This window comes from Chiroxiphia lanceolata, chromosome 6 (assembly GCF_009829145.1).
Source record: "Chiroxiphia lanceolata isolate bChiLan1 chromosome 6, bChiLan1.pri, whole genome shotgun sequence".
Taxonomy (NCBI): domain Eukaryota; kingdom Metazoa; phylum Chordata; class Aves; order Passeriformes; family Pipridae; genus Chiroxiphia; species Chiroxiphia lanceolata.
Window position 1 is genome coordinate 34002225 of NC_045642.1, and position 18829 is coordinate 34021053.

At 37.1% G+C, this 18829-nt stretch overlaps 1 protein-coding gene across 6 annotated transcripts in view; it reads right to left on the minus strand.

The window, feature by feature from the left end:
- Positions 1-4608: 4608 nt before the first annotated feature.
- C6H15orf41 (chromosome 6 C15orf41 homolog) overlaps positions 4609-18829 on the minus strand; it is a 123500-nt gene continuing 109279 nt past the window's right edge. For 4 of the 6 annotated variants that reach the window (XM_032691375.1, XM_032691377.1, XM_032691380.1 and 1 more), the window contains 2 exons: positions 7321-7471; positions 4609-6468 (listed from right to left, as the gene is read on the minus strand). In XM_032691375.1, coding sequence (XP_032547266.1) covers positions 7336-7471 — 136 coding nt within the window. In that variant the 3' untranslated portion in view covers positions 4609-6468; positions 7321-7335. Of the gene's footprint in view, positions 6536-7320; positions 7472-18829 lie in introns of all 6 variants that reach the window. The other 2 variants (XM_032691378.1, XM_032691376.1) reach the window with 1 other exon arrangement.

Sequence of the window (18829 nt, forward strand, 5' to 3'; positions counted from 1 at the left end):
TATCATACTGAGGCAAAATACAAAATGGAGTGTGGCACGAATGCTCAGTATGGAAAAGCAAAACAAAAATTAAAAGTAAAAAAGTTAATCCAACACATCCATTTGTAATGGAAAATGTTTTCTGGTAATAAAACTTGCATTTTCACAGTACTCTTCTACTGGGAATTTCAAAGACCTTTCAGAAATTTTCTTAGCACCCCTGAGGCACTCTGGGAGACGAGACCACAACTGTGCAGCTTCATATTGGAGACAGAAGCCCCAAAATGCCCAGGTCAAGTTCTAAAAGCTGCTGGCTCTCAGCAGGGTCTGGCCTGGCCTCCTCCAGCTGCAGCTCATCCCCTCTCCTTTGTCATGCTCTTTCAACGTCACTGTCACTTGTCAACTTGCAGAAATGTCTTGTTGCTCTCATCAACACTTAAACATGGAAAATCATCCTCTATGACAGGAACAAGTGTTGAGCTACTTCCCTTTCCTGAAGACCTCCACCAATACATCTATATACAGCAAACATGTAAACAGGGACTTCTATAAAAGAAAGGGTAGTTGGTATTTATTAATAGTAAAAATAATTATATGCTTATATTTGGTATATTTATGTATAAATGCACAAGTTAATAGATAAATACACATGAATTGATATAAATAAACATGTAAAAAGAAAACAATTGTAATTATTTCTTAGATCTAGTTTCCTGTCTTCTCTCCTTAGGACAGTATAGTATGGCCAGTCTTCGCGAACGAAGATTTGGGAAGGGTCTTTGCCCTTCGAGCCTGCGCAGTGGATTTTTTAGGTGAGGCACAGTGTGCGCTGAGCTGAGCCCACCCTTTAATCCTAAGGTTCATCTGCCGGGGCCGAGCAAGCTTGGACGGTGGCAGTGAGGTCCTCAGGACGTAGGTTTGTTTAGAGTGACCTTCTCTTAGATGGATGGCCTTACAGGGCTGACGAGCTCCATCTGCCCGGGGGAGTGCCCTGACCGGGAATCGAACCCGGGCCGTGGCGGTGAAAGCGCCGCATCCTAACCACTAGACCACCCTTAGGACAAAGGCCCAGGTAGATTTCATATGTTTGTACAGCACATTGAACCAAAGAGGCATTGCTCTTGGCAAGCATCTCTCATTGACATGATAAAATGAGTAATATATTACAGAGTTGTGTCTTAATCATACAGTCATGTACTTTGAAAAACTGAATGTGCATAAAGTTCATAACCTTGACCTGGTGGTTGTTTAGGTATTCACAAAAATAATTATTTAATATTGTTATTGTTTGACCAGTTTATGTGTCTGTCTTATGTTAACAATGAATACTTGGGCCATGCAAATAGTAGTTGCTGTATAAATGAATACTTCTCCATGTTTGTATTATTTTCATTTGGCAAGTTCTTAGAGGTAAATACATTACAGTAATTCTATCTGTTTACAGACAGTTAGCTGGACATCAAGATATATCTGTTAAATGTCTATTAAAAAAAAAAATAGTTGTCTGGCATCAGGTGGATTCAATTTCTAAGAAAACTTAACTTTGCATTAATATGCCTTTTACCACCCTTCAATATCACACTTTATGTATCACTATTAAAAGCAACAGCAAAAAGTATTTTCACAATATAGGAGGAAAAAAACCTCCCAACTCCCTAATAATGACAATAACCTCAGCCAAGGATATTTCTCTCTTTCTCTAAAATTAATAACTAGCTGGGGTTAATGTCCACTGGCTTCACCTTAGGCCCTCAATTAATCCCTGAACCTCAATTGTTATTACCTAATTGACTTAGTTTCATTTCATTTTAACATTTCAAAGTGATCTTCCTAAAATCACCCTGACAGAGTAACGTGGTCTCTGTAGATATGCACTGACATGGTTTCAATACTGTTACTTTGTCTCCATACACTTGCATTGACATTTCATTTTGTGTTGACACTGCAGTGCCACATCTATGGATCTGTGTAGATGACATGCAATTGTTCAGATTGAGTGAAAGCCTGGCCAGGAGCGAGGGCAGGCCAACATCTTACACAGGGACATGATGCCATATGAGAGCTACTAAGCAGAATTGCTGTTATCATTGTGAATGTTTGTTATCATTGCAAATATGATTTGTATCTTTGTAAACAGAAGAATTATCAAATTTCACTTGAAATCTTGCTGGTTTTCTTAAACAAACAAACAAACAAACAAACAAACACAATATTTTGATTTAGGTCAGCTTAAAAACCTAGCCTGAAAAATGTACTAGGCAATGTATTTAAAAGGAGCTTTTTTGATATTACCATTTAATGATTATATGAGGATGCAAAAAAGTTATACAAATTTTGTGTGTTCCAATCTCATAATACCAACACAAATAGCTGAATACTGTAAGACGCAACATGAATCAAGAAATCTTTGTAAAAATAGGGCATCAAATTATAGTCTTTTTATTATCTGGAGAAGTTTTTGAAAAGTCTTTTGAAGCTCTTTGATCCAGCTCTGAAATAATTTTGGTAGATTACTATTGTATGAAACCCATAATTTATAGTAGCTGACCTAAGCTGCTCTTTGTATAACAGCTATATATGAAACAATAGCAGGAAAGTGAAAAATACAAGGGGAACTAAAACTGCTCTGTTTATTATTTAGCTCATAATTACATCTTCCTTATTTAATCTTTTGAATCCTGGCATGTTTTTAATAATACAGGTTCAGTTAATATTTACTATACACAAGAGAGTCAGTTTTGAGTAACACATCCAAGACTATCCAAACTTTGTGTAACTTGTGACCTTTCCCTAACCTAAGCGAGGTCTATTTTATACAGATTGTACTAGATAGACGGTTTCTCTATAAATGGTGAAGTTGCTGCCAAGTTCCCATTGTTAGCTAGTTCATTTTTCGACAGGCACACTTTAGGTTCCTATCACACCACTGTAAAGAGCGAGCCCTTGAGGTTTCTTCTTTTGTCAATGTAATAAAAAGGTTATTTCTGAATAACCTGCAAATCCAAAGCAAATGGCCCTTTGTGACTTAGCATAATAGGATAGGAGGAATTTTTTTTGTTGTTTTTGCAGGCAGCATCCTATTTTATTCCATAATATCATATCAATACTTAAGCAGCATTTGTCTTAATGTAATTAATCTCATCCTTGAAATAAGAAATGCATGTTTCTAACAACTGTTCCCTTTGCTCAGTATTCACCATCTAACTGCAGAAGATCCCTTCAGAAGAAGCTTTCTAAATAGTAAGATTACATCAGATGAAACACCAGCAAGAATCGAGTTCAATTCTGTGTACGTTTTGTTGACCTTTGAAGAGTTGTTATCAACTGTTAAATAACAACCACCTTTATGATGTACAAACTTTTGCCAGATCAACTGTGATGTGAAAATGGGGAGATGGTCACCTTTTCCGTTCTGAGCCAAGTAGATTTTGGCACAGGAGGAAAGCTAAACCTTTGACTTCAACAAATCTCCTTGAAGAAGTACTGCACATACAAGGCATGAACTTGCAGAAAGGAAGTGTCCTTAATGAAAGAGATCGCTGTGATAGCTAAATTCCTAATATTGCACATGCCTACTTTCCAGTAGCACAGATGCACTCCTAACTTACTCCTTCATGCAACTGTACTCTCAATAGAGGGTGAGTGATTATTCTGCACTACTGTTTGCTTACTGAACAGTCCTAGCCTGCAGAAATAACCTATGTTTCAAACCAAGAGAATGAAGAAGAGCATCACAATACTTCCACAATACAAACCCATGCGGTAATTTGAGGGCAGTCTCCTTGCCATTTAAGGCTGCTATTTAAATGAGAGTAAGAGCAAAATTGCTTGAGATGGTTGGTCATTCCAAAGGCATACAGAACTGGAAACAGCACTCTTCAGGCGTAGTAATAGCAGGCGGTAGAAAACACAGGACAGAATTTTCAAATGGGACACGTGAGCAAATAGGAGGATACTGAATAAATAAATGGGAAATGGTTGAACTAAGATGGAAAATTAAAAGGGGAGGATTTAAAGGCAAATTGAAAGGGGCATGAACAGTCTTCTGTAGTAGTCTAGATGGTGGAGAAATCCAAAAGCAAATACCAGAAAAGTATGACTTTTTTGAAAGAGCCAATATAACAAACAGGAAGAACATTATTCATGAACTATCAGTACTATTAATGTAATGAAGTAAGATATTTGGTCCCTTTTCTTCAACTTTAGATCATAAGTTTTATTCTGCTCTGAGCTGCCTTTAGGGAAAGATCATTAACCTCATAGTAATAATATGTCTCCAGAATACAAGAATGGTAAAAAACCCAAACCACTTTCTTCTTATACTAGAGTGTGTGACCCACTCTCGTGCTGTTACTCCTGTATAAGGAAGTTTTACTTCCCTGTTTGACACAATTTCATCAATTCCTAAAGCTCAGAACAGACCTTAATACAGTGCCTGTAAGAGCAGATGCTTGGCAAGTCTGTGTATGCCAGTGGGAACATCATTCAATTTTATGCACACTTCTGTTTTCTGGCTTGGTATAATTCATTAGCACACTCTACAAAATACCCCATAAAACTGAATTTGGCTTTAATGTTAAGGTTCTAATGACTACAGCATTGTTTAAGAAAACAAACCCAACAAAAATCTCACAAAGAGCAATCTCTCCTCTTTAATATTAAAGTTGATGTTTACACCTCATAAACAGAGAAAATATCCAAAGGATTATACAGCACACAAGTAGGAATAACAAAATAGTCCTAATTTTTTTTAATGTTTTTGTCTTCATCATTTAAATAATGACACAGCATAGTTTTTGTGGTGGCAAAGCTTTTTTGATAGCATGTAATGGAATCTGTACAATACATACACTTTTGTGGCTTATTTCATCCTCATTCTAATAAAAAGATTCCTAAATTGGGCAATATATGAAGGTGAGGTTAAAGCTTTGATTAAAGACAGCTGTACTGCTTTCCAACCTGTTATGTCACAGCATTAAGTAGAGGAATAAATAAACAAATATAAGCCTAACCTGATTTATCTGTGTGTCTCCACATAAATTTGTTTAACATAAGAACAAATAAAGCAAAGCTTTGATGGAGGTTGAGTAGAATTTTCAACATCTGTGCAGATAAATTTAATTTATTCAAAAAGAAAAAGCAGCATTAGTGCATCATGTAAAAGCTGATTTAAATTATTTCATACAACAGAAAGCATATGCAGTAGCTAAAACAAATTCAGTTTGCCTTTAAAACCCATTTCACTTAGACAACCATTACTTCTGAATTTTCTTGTATGATAATATTCTGTTATTTCTTCTTTTTTATTCTCTTCCTAATTTTACATATTCCACCAACCAAAACCACAGTTAGAAGTCCCAGGGGCAGCAACACCCTAAATGCAGCTTCTGTGTATCTTTATGGGCAGATCCTTAAAGCTGGTCAGATAAAATAAGATCAGCACAATACCTTAAACATTTGAACACAAATGAATTACAGGTGTTTGAATATTTTTTTTTTAAATAAATTTTTTCACTGTAACACATTCAAACCCAGGAAAATATCTCTATATAACAATAGCTCACTGTAATGGAGCTATACTAGCTTATCTCTGCAGCAAGGGACAGAGAACAGGAAGACCAAAGAGTTTTTTTCCTGAAAATGAAAGATTAGTCAAAATGATAAATTCCTGTCTGAAACTTATCAGGAAGTGTTAAGGTGAGAATTAAAAATTAAAAATCAAAACACTGTGTATGCACCTAAAAATCATAGCTGACAAATTTCTGAACAGGATTAATGTTTTTTTAACTCAAGTCAAGACTGTAAGAAGTCTGCACATGATTTTTGAAATCATACAGGCACACAAAGTATCACTTCAACTAAAAAATGGTGATGTATATGCACTGTAATGTTTTAAAGAGCCTTTCCTTCTGGAAAAGGTTATCAGCTTGTGCTTTAGGGAGACTGTTCTCTCACCTTTAATTCTACAACAGAATCCATACCTCTGCTTCTCTGAAAATCTGCACATGATGAGCATACAGGCAAAACTCTCACTGACTTTTCAAAATACATTGTCTGTTCCTGAATACCAGTCAGCAAAGACAAGAGTATTGAAGTCTGTCAAGCCCAATAAGCTGCTGTCATTAAAAAGCATCTTACTGAGAGTACAAACCTGAGTGGTGATGTGGAGGAAACAGAAGAGACTGAACTCAAAACTTCAAGAAGGGTTAACACCCATCTCAGTGTACTTCTGATCTTGGTGGTTACAACAAGAAAAAAAGCAAGACTCTTAAAAGAAAACAAGTACACAGTACACTGTCTATTTGTGTATTTTATTTGTCTTGTGGAACCGATCCAGCATGAAGCACACTGTTTCATCTTTATTTTTTTTTTTAATTCTTCTTCTTGAACACCAGGATGGTAAACTTTTTCAGAAATAACCCACATGGAGAACTCCTGTATGTTGTTCTTTCAGACTTCAGAATGCCAGAAAATTGCATGCTACAATACCTACAGGGGTCAAGACAGATTTCTTCCTTAAAGTCAGTTAAGAGAAAAATTCCTAGGTAGAGATTCCCTAGGGGTGGGGGAGAGGAAAAGACAAAACACAAGTTATTTCTTAATCATTAAAATATTAAAATACTTGTTAAACCCCCAAAAAAACTAACCCCAAACTTTGCAGGCTTATATACATAAAATAAAATCTGTGCTCTTCACTTTCACCTCCCATAAAAATCCCCAACTTAGATTATTTTCTAATTGTTAACTTGGTATTCCATTGTTCATTTTAACAATGAGATAGTGATGAAACACATATACCAATTATTCTCTCAAAATCTGGCTATTTACTGTAACAGCCATGATCCTGTCTTACCACTTGGGCTTTACGAGCTTTGCATTATATTGTTTTAAGCCCCAAAACAACAATCTTTACCAGATTTCCCCGTCACCATAGGTGTCTGAGTCACATCACTAGCACTGAATAAACTTGTGAGTGAAACCATAAAAAGCACTTAATTTTAAAGATGACTCTGTAACGGGGATAAGAACCGAAAGCTCCACCTTTCAGCCTATGCATTTTTGTCTTTGTTTCGAATGCTAGAAGAAACCATACGGAAGGAAGAAAGATTAGAGTATTTAGAAACTAGCTGTTTGACAGAGGCAGAACTGCTGATAGTGAGTGGGTTGTGTCTGTCTTTTTTGGCTGATCACAACAGAGGTCTGAAGCAAAACAGAAACTCTTGATAAGTTTGCGTAAAGCGGCAGTAGCATAAGGGCGGGCAGCAGGAGTTCAGCTGAAGTTCAGGGCAGATGCTGCCATTAGTTTACACTGCAGGAAAGTAAAATTGCTTCTGGATTTACCTCTTCCTCCCAACATCAGTGTTGAGCCATGCTGTGTCGCAGAGTCACAATGTCAGTAGGAAAGCAGTCTTTTAGCAGGATACCACGCTCACGATGGCAGTCCAGCTCTTCAATAAATCCATACCAGTAGATGACTAATCCAGGGCCAAATCTATCAAGCAAAAAAGAAAAATGAACTTATGTGATTGTGTTAGGGGAACTTTAATTTCCCACCTCTGTGATTCCAATACAAGTAAATCTGTTAATTTCACTGCAAAATTGGAGAGAGTATTTGACCTCCATTTAATTTTCAAATTTCGGCTGATGTTCAATTGATAGATGTCAATAATACCTGATTCCATGAATAAAAATGTTATTTAGAGACTCAAACAATCCACATCAGTCTTTTTTCTCCTTTGAACATTCTGCACATATCAGCAAAAAAATAGCTATGTATTAAATAATATTCAATAACTTTGATATATATGGAAATATCTCTTCCCATGCACTCGGCTTTTTTAGATTTGGGGGTGTAGACATTAAAAACACAAGAGTTTTAGCATGTCTCAGTTCATGCAAATGATAATACCATGAAGATAACAATGAATCCTTAAAATATAATCTCTACAATGAGCTATTATTCAGGCAATTATTAACATAAAGCACAATTCAGAAGAAACAGAAAGTTTGTGCTGTAACGTCTCTGAAATGTGCCTCAAGAATTCCTCAGATATTGCTAACTCTGACTGATCCCCACTAGGCAAACTCAGGAAGTAGCCCCATGGACTATTTTACCCATCAGGAAGTTCAGACCTTCAGGCTGGGTTCATAAAGAAGTAATCACTATCAATCACTGTGTACTGTGATATGTTTTGCACATCAGTTTCACGTTTTTCCTACTGAGAGCACTTAATTAAAGGGCAGCACTACTTCTGGTGTAGTGTTGCAGGAATTTTACAGTGGAATCATAAATTATGAATGTTGGGTTAGTAAAAGGATGTCTAAAAACAGAACTGCTTTCTGTAGTCTAACATTACAGCAGTCTGTACAACATTAGGCCAAAAAGCTTTTTCTTCCTTGATTTATTATATGCTGTAGTGAACTTGCCAAAACCAACAGTGCAGGATGAGCTGTTAGATACCGACTGTACAAGAAAAAGTTCAATAGAATGTCATGTAATGGTTTATATGCAAAGCCATGCTCAGGACTCAACCAATATGGTAGACAATTTTTGTTAATGTTTAATTATAATAAAAATGTGATGAGAGGAGCCAGGTAACCTAAATTTCCCCTGAGCAGAAAATACAAGCACTCAAAGCCATGGGTAGTGCCAGACTGGCTTCATGAAAGTGGTTTCTTTCCAGCAGTGGGGGGAAACTCTATTTGATGTGCTTATCTAATGGAATAGGCATCAAAGGAAAAAGAAACCTTGGTGACTTCCTCCTGCAGTTTCAATTAGATATGGTAGTCTTTTGCCTGAAACTGCTCCAGAGCATTGTAACATTGTCTATGGCTACTACTCTTCAACCTCGAAGTGGCCACAGTTCAGTGGCAGAGTAAATAACCCCTAAGTGCAGCTGAGGCCACAATGGCAAATGTGCTATTTGCAACTGAAAGATGATATTTGAAAGCTGAAAGGTTAAAACTCTGACAAATCTGGCTACACTAGGTAACACATCCTAACATGTTTGGCAATAAATACAGCTCAGACTAAAAAGTGGCTAATGTGGAAGGACAATGCTGCCTGCATGTAATTCCTAAGTTTTTTCTGGCTGGCCAACAACTTCAGCCTCTACTGTCTCTAAGGATATTGTCCTTTGTTCAAGTTCACGTGGGGCCAAGACATGCAGAACCTCAATGTACTGGGGAGGCCAGGTAGCCTAGCAGGAGCAAGGGGCCAATGGCAGATGAGGCCAAGGACTGATGCTCCCAGCCTCTGGTGAGAGACAGCAGTTTGCTGATGCTGGATGGACCCTTACTTTTGTTATTTCACAGACTGTGTATCTGTTCCCACATCAAGCAAACAGAGAAATGGGATAATTGGGTGGGGATGTACTTATGTACTAACCAAAGTTATTTTAAAAGCAAAAATCCCCGGAACATAGGGAGCAGACCTTAAATTTGTAATGGGCTACTTTGTGCAAGGCAGAAGCTATGAAATGTACGCAAATAGTTACTGATTAGGAGCACGTGTGCCAGGTAAAATCCTTACGCTAATTGGCAGCTGCTCACCCAAGTTTTGAAGGGCTCATTTTGCTGTGTGGCAGTCTGAATCCCTCATTCATCACAAAATGTATGTGGCACTGTGCTTAAGTAATTTCTTAAGTTATTTTTTGAAACTGTAATTTTAAATAAAATTACTATTTTGAGACAACTCAAAAGGCTAACTTATGTCTTTCTATCAAATCACCTAAGCTTAAGCACAATTTTTGAGGCACTTAAAAAATTATGTCAGAAATGCCAAATTTGGTAATAAAATTTATATACAAGAACATCTGTAGATTGTGGGAGCAAGTACATCTTTAGCATGAAAACATCCATCAATCCTGCTTTTGACTGTGGTGTTATAGCAAAACTGTTTGCCCTGTGCTGCCTAGGTTGCACTTTTTCCAACTCTATTGTGTCATTCCTTCTCTTATAGCTCCATAGCACACAACTCCTGTATGATCACATAAAAAACGACACCATACTTTTGTTTAAAAGCACTTAAGTGCGCTGCTTAAGACCAAAATTAACTTGTTGGCACATTAAGCATTTGCCACTGACTATCAGGAACTCCTGCTGCTAAGTGCTAATTTCTCTCTCATTAACGCCCACAGTTGCCAAATCACAAACAATGCCACTGGTTAATTATTGCTGCCTTAATTTGAAATGACATGTGAAAGGGGATGAGGTAGGGAAGGGTAACTTAAAGTAAGAACTATCCTTTTTAATTCGACTCCTTCCAAAGTGTGGATATGACAGCATGATGATTGATAGTCAGGCAACAAAATGACTTCTTGCATCACTTGTAACATTTAACAAGCTACTGAATAACCGTGGTTTCCACACGAGAATGAACTTAAATAACAGAATGCTCACTTGGTATTGCTATGGAAAGGGGACACATCCATTAGCTTTAAGGAGGAGAGAAAATCTTTGAATGTACCAATTGGTTCTACAACGTAATACAGACACAAGATAGGCCAGGTTATTTCATATGAAAGACTCACTGGAGATAGTTTAGGCTTAAACTGAAAATCTACCTTAGAATGTAATAAACTACTGGACTCCTATGCGTTTTCTTCTTGCTCAGAAAAACTGAATAAATTCCTGAGAATGTACCTAACTTCTATTTTTCCTCCCTTGTCTTTCTTTAGTTCTTCGCCTGAAAAGCCTAGGTGTGAAGGAACGTATTCAAATGTTATACAAAACTGTAGATTCAGCTATTTCAGTGAAACTAGTGCTTTTAAAACGTTACTTTTATAAGGAATTTCTTCTTAAAGCTGAAAAGAAATCCAAGTAACTAAGGTTTGGTTAATTCCATGCAGCCAAAATAGAATAAACAGCAAATACAGAGGCAAGTTTCCTTCAGAATATAATCAACATAGCAAGTGAAAGTTGTCCACACAAGTTGCATCAGTTTACCTAAAAATCAACCATTATATAAATCCTGGTTCAGTCATTGTCTAGTTTTGACATCAGAAGTTGTGACTACAAGGCAGCCAAAGCCAACTTAGCTGTACTTGGGGTCTGAGTACCAGAAGTGCCAAAAGGGAGGCAGGGAGGTTTATGACCCCAAGGCATGGCAAGACCAGAGCAGGATTACAAAAACTTGCAAATTAGTTTAGGCCTGATGTAGGCTTGATATAGAAGACTAAATTTAGTCTAAGCTCTAAAGGCAGTGTCTTTCAAAGAATCAACCAAAGCATTTGAGACAGATGACGGAGATAGTAAAATACAGTTTGAGTACAGTTAAATATAGTTGCAGGCTCAACAAGTTCTTCAAATAAAATTTACATCTGACCATACCATTTGCTCTAAATAAGTCAGGGCTGCACTAATTTCAGACTGTTCAGAGGAACTCTTGTACTGGTTTAATGACACAAATCTTGAAAGAGACTCTTAGTTAAAGAAATACGTCAATAATCCTGGGACACTGCGTTTTGTCTTGGAAAGGAGTTTCACAGAGATATGCTGAAAGGCCAGGAAGGTAAAAATCAGATAACTCAAAGACAAATGGTTATTTGTCTTAAGAAAAAACACCACCACCACCAATGACAACAACAAACCAAACAAGGAATCATTAAAAAAAAAAAAAAGGGACAGAAAACAACTAAGTAAAATGTGAATCTGGATTTAACCTGCCCTCCAGTTGAACCAGTTTTGTGCTAGAATATAAAGAAGACTTTTATTTATTTATCAAAGTGACCTAGTAGGCTCACCCATATTCTACTTCACTTTGAGAAAAACTACTTTACAGTATCGTCTTTTCTTCTGGAATGTCTGTGTGGGGTCCATACTAGCTTCTAAGGATTTGCCTAAACATGTGGCTATTGTGAGGCCATTTTTTCACCATCAAAAAGCCTTGCATGTGGTTTTATAAAAAATGCATTTTCAACACACTGCTTGATACTGAAAAGAAATGTAAAACAACTTGCAATTGTTTTTATACAAATGTTCACTTCACTTAGTCTATTTGTTACAGATGGGTTTTACGCATCTCAGTATAATGTAAATAATTTGAATTCCAAGAGACTCTCATAATAAAATGCTGGCATATAAATTATTATTTCTAATATGCATGCATTTAAACAAATATTTTATCAAACAGATTAAGCCAAGTATTAATGTTATGAAAACATAACAGTCTACCTGGTTGGTGATTTTAATTACGAAGGTCAGAACTGAATGTGTCTTTGAAGGACTGCATTCTGGTCTCCCTCACTTTTCAATGTCAGCTAAAACCCTGGCTTTGTTTTCTTGATTTTCTTTTTAAATATGAAGCAAATAAGAGCATTACCATTTGCACATCACCATTTATTTCCTGGGGAAGGAGAGTTACAAAAGTTCACAAATAAATTATTACATTCTAAGTCAATTTAACACGGTTCTTCAGAATCACAGCTGTGAGCAAACAGGTTTTACTTGAAGTACTAATAAACCCTGAAGATAAAATAATTAACCCCTCCTATAATATCTAATACATTTACTGTTTAAGGACTCTCTACTTTATTTTAGTGTACTTGTAGAAGTCTCATTTGTGTTAGTGGAGGAAATTTAGAAATTGGCAGAACTAGGCTTGTGGGCAACAACCACAGACCACATTTTCAAGTAAGGTCAATTGGCATCAGTGAGCCAACTTCCTTACGTCTAGACTAGTTTACTACTGCTGATGACACAGCATTTTATATGTTGGCAAACATTTATCAGTCACTGCTCAGAAACTTATTTTGATTAGCATGAAATTTTCCACTTAAACACCCACTAAAATCCTAATTCAGAATAGTTTACAAAAAGATATTTTTTTCTACTGTTCATTTAACAGAGTTCTAAAATTGAATAAAGGTACTTGTGTATGAAGACGGTGTATTTTAAAAACACTCAACGCAATTTAAAGGTAATGGTGGGGCTTTATTATCCCTGTCAGTTTTCAAACCCACCACACACTTTTGCAATCCAGTGACACACACACAGCACTGTATTACTCTGACTTCACCAAATCTGGTTGAAAGAAAGGAAAAAAAGCCCCCAGTACTTATTAAAATCAAGTAACTGAATTATAGTTTTTGCTTTATTTTTGTGCCCAACTCCCTTAAGCTACTTAACACTGCCTTCCTGCAGTAGCAACTGCACAAAAATAAATTTCCTTGCAAATGTGGTTCAAGAAAGTTTACTAAGTTCTGATAATATACTTTTTAAGATAATACAAAACTTGTCCATGGTACTAACAAGCACTAGATCAAGCCTCACACACAGAAGTTAGCAGTGTAATACGTTTCAAGGATCCAGGCATGCAGTTTATGCTGCTTAAGGTAAAATTAAGCAAGTAAAACCTAATCTGCTTTAAGCTTTGATGTTACCACAGTAGTTGGGGGAAGTCTTGTTTTTACTGAAGACAAGGAAAAAAATCAAAGTCTATTAATATTCTATGAGACTCCCATTTCCAAGGAGGTTGTGACTCAAAAGTGGGAATTTTTTTTAGGCTGAGAAACATAGGCATTTCCATGAATGCCAGATACTGATGTTACATGCATTTGATGTGGAAGTTAGAGTTGTCAGGAGAAAAAAAAGTGGATGGAAACAAATATCAGGTCTCTTTCTCTATAGTTACACCTCACTTGGATATGATTAAATCTTAATGAGCTTTTTCTTACACTAGCTGTCTTTTTATCTTTGCAATGAGACTGTTAAGGCTTCAATCAAATAGCAGCATTTCATCAGGCTTATAATATGATTTAATTGCTTTTGGCATTTGGAGAAATAAAAACAAATCAAGTGATATTTATGTGGACGTAAGGGAGCATTTAAAATATTTCAGAATTTTGCATAGCATGGTTTTTAAATGCATATTAATAGACTGCACCAGAAACTCTGCAAGTCACTGTCATTAAAATATTATAAATACAATATAACTTTTAGCTGCATAATACATTTTTAATAAACAAACTGTCGAAACACATTCTTCACTTGCACTTATTCATTCAGATCTGAGTACTGTTCTCCAGGCAAAGAAAGGATTTTTATAATCCTCAGTGACAAGTTAGGCTTTTTTTTTAATACAGTTCTCATGGAAATTAACATCTAAAAACTATGATTAAATAACATCGAGGTTGCAGCGATTTACAAGGATCAAGGCTTTCTAAGTGAAGACTGATGCAGTGAGTGAGAAATAAAACACATACTGGCTCAAGGCAGCTTTTCATTAAGAGAAGAGAGTCTTTAGTGAACTTTGAATCTCTCAGGATTTGTTGGTTCATGTCCTAATTTCTACTGAAATATTCTGTTGTCTGTTAGCAGTATTCCAGATGCTCAGCTCTCAAAGTGCTTGTGAGTACTTAACGCAAAACACTTTTTTACTTCCAGTCTCAGCATGTTCAAAATCAGGTGATGCGTTCTTTGTACATCAGATTGTAAGAATTTGTGCTAAAAAGACAGACTATAAGGTGACCCTATGCCTGCACTGCAGAATTGGGCTGATGTACTTTAAATCAACATGATTAATTAACTCACATCAACATTTCAGAAAAGAAATTGTTGATCCTCATACTGCTGGACTGTTTCATGGAAATAATGGCCAAAGTTTTATCTTAAGAATCATAGAATGATTTGGGTTGGAAGGGATCTTAAAAATCATCTAGTTCCTGCCCTGTTCTGGGCAGGAATGCCAGCCACTAGAACAGGTTGCTCAGGGCCCCGTCCAACCTGGCCTTGAACACTTCCAGGGCTGGGGCATCCACAACCTCTCTAGACAATCTGTTCCAATGCCTCACCACCCTCTGAATAAAGAATTTCTTCCTAATATCTCATCTAAACATGCCCTCTTTCAGTTTAAAACTGGTGCCCCTTGTCCTGTCGCTATCCACCTGCACAAAAAGTCCCTCTCTCTCCTTTTTATAACCTCCTTTTAGATACTGGAAGGCTGTAATGAAGTCTCCCCACAGCCTTCTCTTCTCCAAGCTTAACAACCCCAGCTATCTCAAGCTGCCCTCATAGGAGAGGTGCTTCATCCCTCTGTTCATCTTCCTGGCCCTCCTCTGGACTCGCTCTAACAAGTCCACATCTCTCTTGTGCTAGGGGTCCCAGAGCTGGATGCAGTATTCCAGGTGGGATCTCACAAGGGCAGAGTAGAGGGGTAGAATGCTCTCTCTCACCCTGCTGGCCACACTGCTTTGGATGCAGCCCAGGATGTAGTTCGCCTTCTCAGTTTAAGTGCACACTGTTCGCTTCTTCTGGCTTTAGATGGGATCACTTCAGTATACATCTTGGAAAACAATGCATTTTGGCTGTCTGGGAAAATAATTCTTGTATCCTTCTAAAAGAGACGATAGGCAGTGTTCCTGTACCTTACTTGTTACTTTGGAGATACAAAGATTCTACATCAGTAAACCATCTCAATACAGGGCAAAGTGACTTCAGGCAACCTGGATGATGGTCATAACTAACCAAAAGAAGCTCAACCAAAAAAAATCTCAAATCTGACAGGCACAATATAAGAAAAATGTTCTACATCTTCTTTTTCAGAAGCTTCATAAATTCCATTCTGATGGAGAAAGTCTAATATTCTATTCTGTATTAGGTGTGGTATATACATATTTGTCTTTCATAATACAGGGTTAGACCATTGTTTTATTGTCCAGTGTTTTACAAGTCCACTAATGTGTTCCTGTTCAAAGTAGCAACACTTTGATCTTAAAACACGCAGTTTGAGGACTAGCTTACTAAAGCTATGCTGCTTCTATTTTAAGTTGTGTTACTTGTATTTACCAGTTAAGACACTGCAAGAATGTTTCTGTCTTTTGAAAAAACAGGGAAGAAAAATGGTTGTTTGCATTGCAGAACTATTCCACATATTGTTGCTGAAAGCACTGCTTTCTGATTAAATCCAGGCAAGGAATGGTGCTTCCTGAGGTACTTACTTGTTATTTAGTCTCCCTTAGAAAACCTTATGTCATTAGTTCTCTCTCTAGAGACTGCCAATGCAAGGCTGCTATTGTTTGATTCCGCACATTTGAAGTTGTGGATCAGTGTTGAGGAGTTACTGAGGTTATTTCAAACATTTTGTTAAACTCACAGCAGCCTTCCCAAAGGAACGCTTGGCTGAAAACTACCTCTTATCCTGGGTGACAGAAAACATAAGAAAAGCTTTTGAGTACTGTCAGATTGAAGTCCAGGCAGCCACAACTGCTGGTCAACTCATGTTGCCACTAGGTGATTAAGAGTTGTTTATTTTTAGGGCTGGAAGTAACAGGCCATCCTAAGGCCAGTGCAAGATGATATCTGAATAATCTGTGAGTGTCTCATAGTTTGCAGCAATCCTTTCTTTCTGTGTAGCTGTTTATCTGGTGTCAGTGCTCGCTGGAAAGACAGGATATGTCAAAAGTGCATTTCACAAAGGAGGCAGAACCACTCTCACAGTAAACGATTTTTGTTTAGTAATTATTGCAAAACAGAGCCAAACTAATCAGAAAAGTTGTTCAGCAAATTTTGATAGCAAAAATGTCGATAAAGGTATGCGATATCTGTGTGCTTACCATTTGCTGAGCATAAATCTTGGAGCCAGCATTAAATCTATCTCAATTTGAATGAATTACTAGACAATCCTGTATCTCAAAATCCTTACACACAAATATACAATAAAAATAACTTGGGGTTTAGTTGTTACTTAGAAAAGGAGTGTGCCCTGAGATGCTTGAGTCTTAAGTTTCACCTGCAAAATATCCAGTCTCCCAGAAGAGATATTTTCATATGGTGAAAGCTGGAGACTATTCCAGAGACTTTAGGAGACAACCAAGGCAATGTGCAGAACCATTCATTCATTAGTGGGTGACATAAGTGGATAACTGGGGATGTGCAAAGAAATCTATTTCCCTTTTTTGCCTTCTGTCTCCAGAACACACACGCACACAGAGCTCTACTGCATGCACTTTCTGAAAAATTAATGCTATTTGGATTACAAGTTATTTGTTCCTTCTTAGTACATACTAACACTAGAAACAATTTAATTTCGGCTTTCTTTGCTTACTATACACCAAACCTTTCTGGCATCACCATCAAGGTACAGAAGTCTGTTCAAAAGGAAGACATAAAAATGTACATGGCCATGTAAGTGAGCCCAGAAGGAGGGAGAGAAAGAATCAGAGGAAAATACTATTGCTTGTGAAGGTTTAAAAGCAACAGCAGATTAGTCAAGTTAGCCAGTGACATATTATCATCCATGTCTGATAAGACCCGAGGCAGAAGTCTGCAACACGACAAAACAGCATAGTATTAACATTTCCCTCATACAACTACATGTTGGAAATAGTGAAAGACAAGCTGGACTATATATTCCTGTGTTTTCTTTTTCTTTCTTTCTTTCTTTTGTTTTTAATTCTTTGCCATGCGATTGCTAGATAAAGGAACATTGTTGGCTGACAGCCTTCCAAGGACATCACAGATAGCACTAGCAGTCTCATTTTAAACAAAACAGAAAAAGTGTGAGCTGCTATTCCTGTTCAATTCCTGACCCCTTTAAGACAAAAGCAAAACTAACAGAAAATAAAAGCAACAACAAGAAGAAAAATAAACACAAATTTTCCTTCCAAAGACAAATTAAATTTAAGTAACCAGCTTGGAACATCATGAACAACCAGTTGTACTAAACTTTCTGACACTTGGTTAACTTCCACTTGAGCACAGTCACTTTGTTGTTTTTCGGTTCTTACACTGCCTAAAAGCTCAGAGTAAGTACATTAACTAATAAGATTAGTATCTGTTGTAAGCAGCTGTCTTTCGCTCTCCCTTATCAGCCAAAAATTGCAAGGAGGTTTTTTTTTTTATTTTTATTTAAAGTGCTTATTTTCTAGTATTCTCCCTGTATTTGTGATTGCAATGTCACAGCACGCCACGCATTCAAAATGTAATGAAGGACGGTGGTTAAAAATGGTTCCTGAATTCCGTGGTTGCTGTACTCTGACAGAAACCTCTCAAGAAAGCTGTCTCTCACAGAAATCCACTTGACAGGAAAAGCCATAATGCAGCTTAAGGAGAGGTGCTGACATAAGGTTTCCATCTGCTCCAACCTCAGCGCTGATCACTGAATATGTTGAAGATGTGAATGACACCTTCAACTTGAACCAAGTAATGGAAGACCAATATAGACAATAAAAGATACTTAAGATATTTTTCTTGTCAGTCCCCTCAGTTTATAGCACTCTTGCAATAAAGGGGGGGAGTTGCGGGATCTTCCTGTCTGGTCAAGCTAAGAACATCGTTAGCTGGAAGGCATAACCCAACTCCCTAATTAAACCCCAAAAACACACTCAAAAAACAGGAAAATAAAGTCAGTAAGTAAGAGGGAAGAGAGAACATCTACACCTCATTAAACAGTCAGTGAACACTTAAGCAATTTCAACTATTTCCTTCTACTTCTAGGATATCTCCATACCAACTACTGACTTTTGCCAAAGATTTCAAAGTGTCTTTCTGTACCTTTGAGGTATCACCCTTTTTACAAATCAATATTTCTACACTCGAAGTAACTTTGACACAGTTTGAAATAAGTGAATTGACTTGGAGGTAGGCATGTGTACAACAGACTAATACACCTCAATTACATACTATATATTACTTCATTAGAATACAAATACACCTAAGTCTGGCATCATCTTCCTGAAGAATAGCTCAGTGGGATTTGGACCTTTCCAGTACCAAGTCTGCTATGCAGAATTCCCCAGTGACAAAGCTATTTCCATCAGGCTACAGAGAGGCAAACTGACTACCACTTGAAATAGTATGGTATGTTCTGCCCTGGTTACAAAAACAAGCTGCCCAGTCACAAAAAACAGCT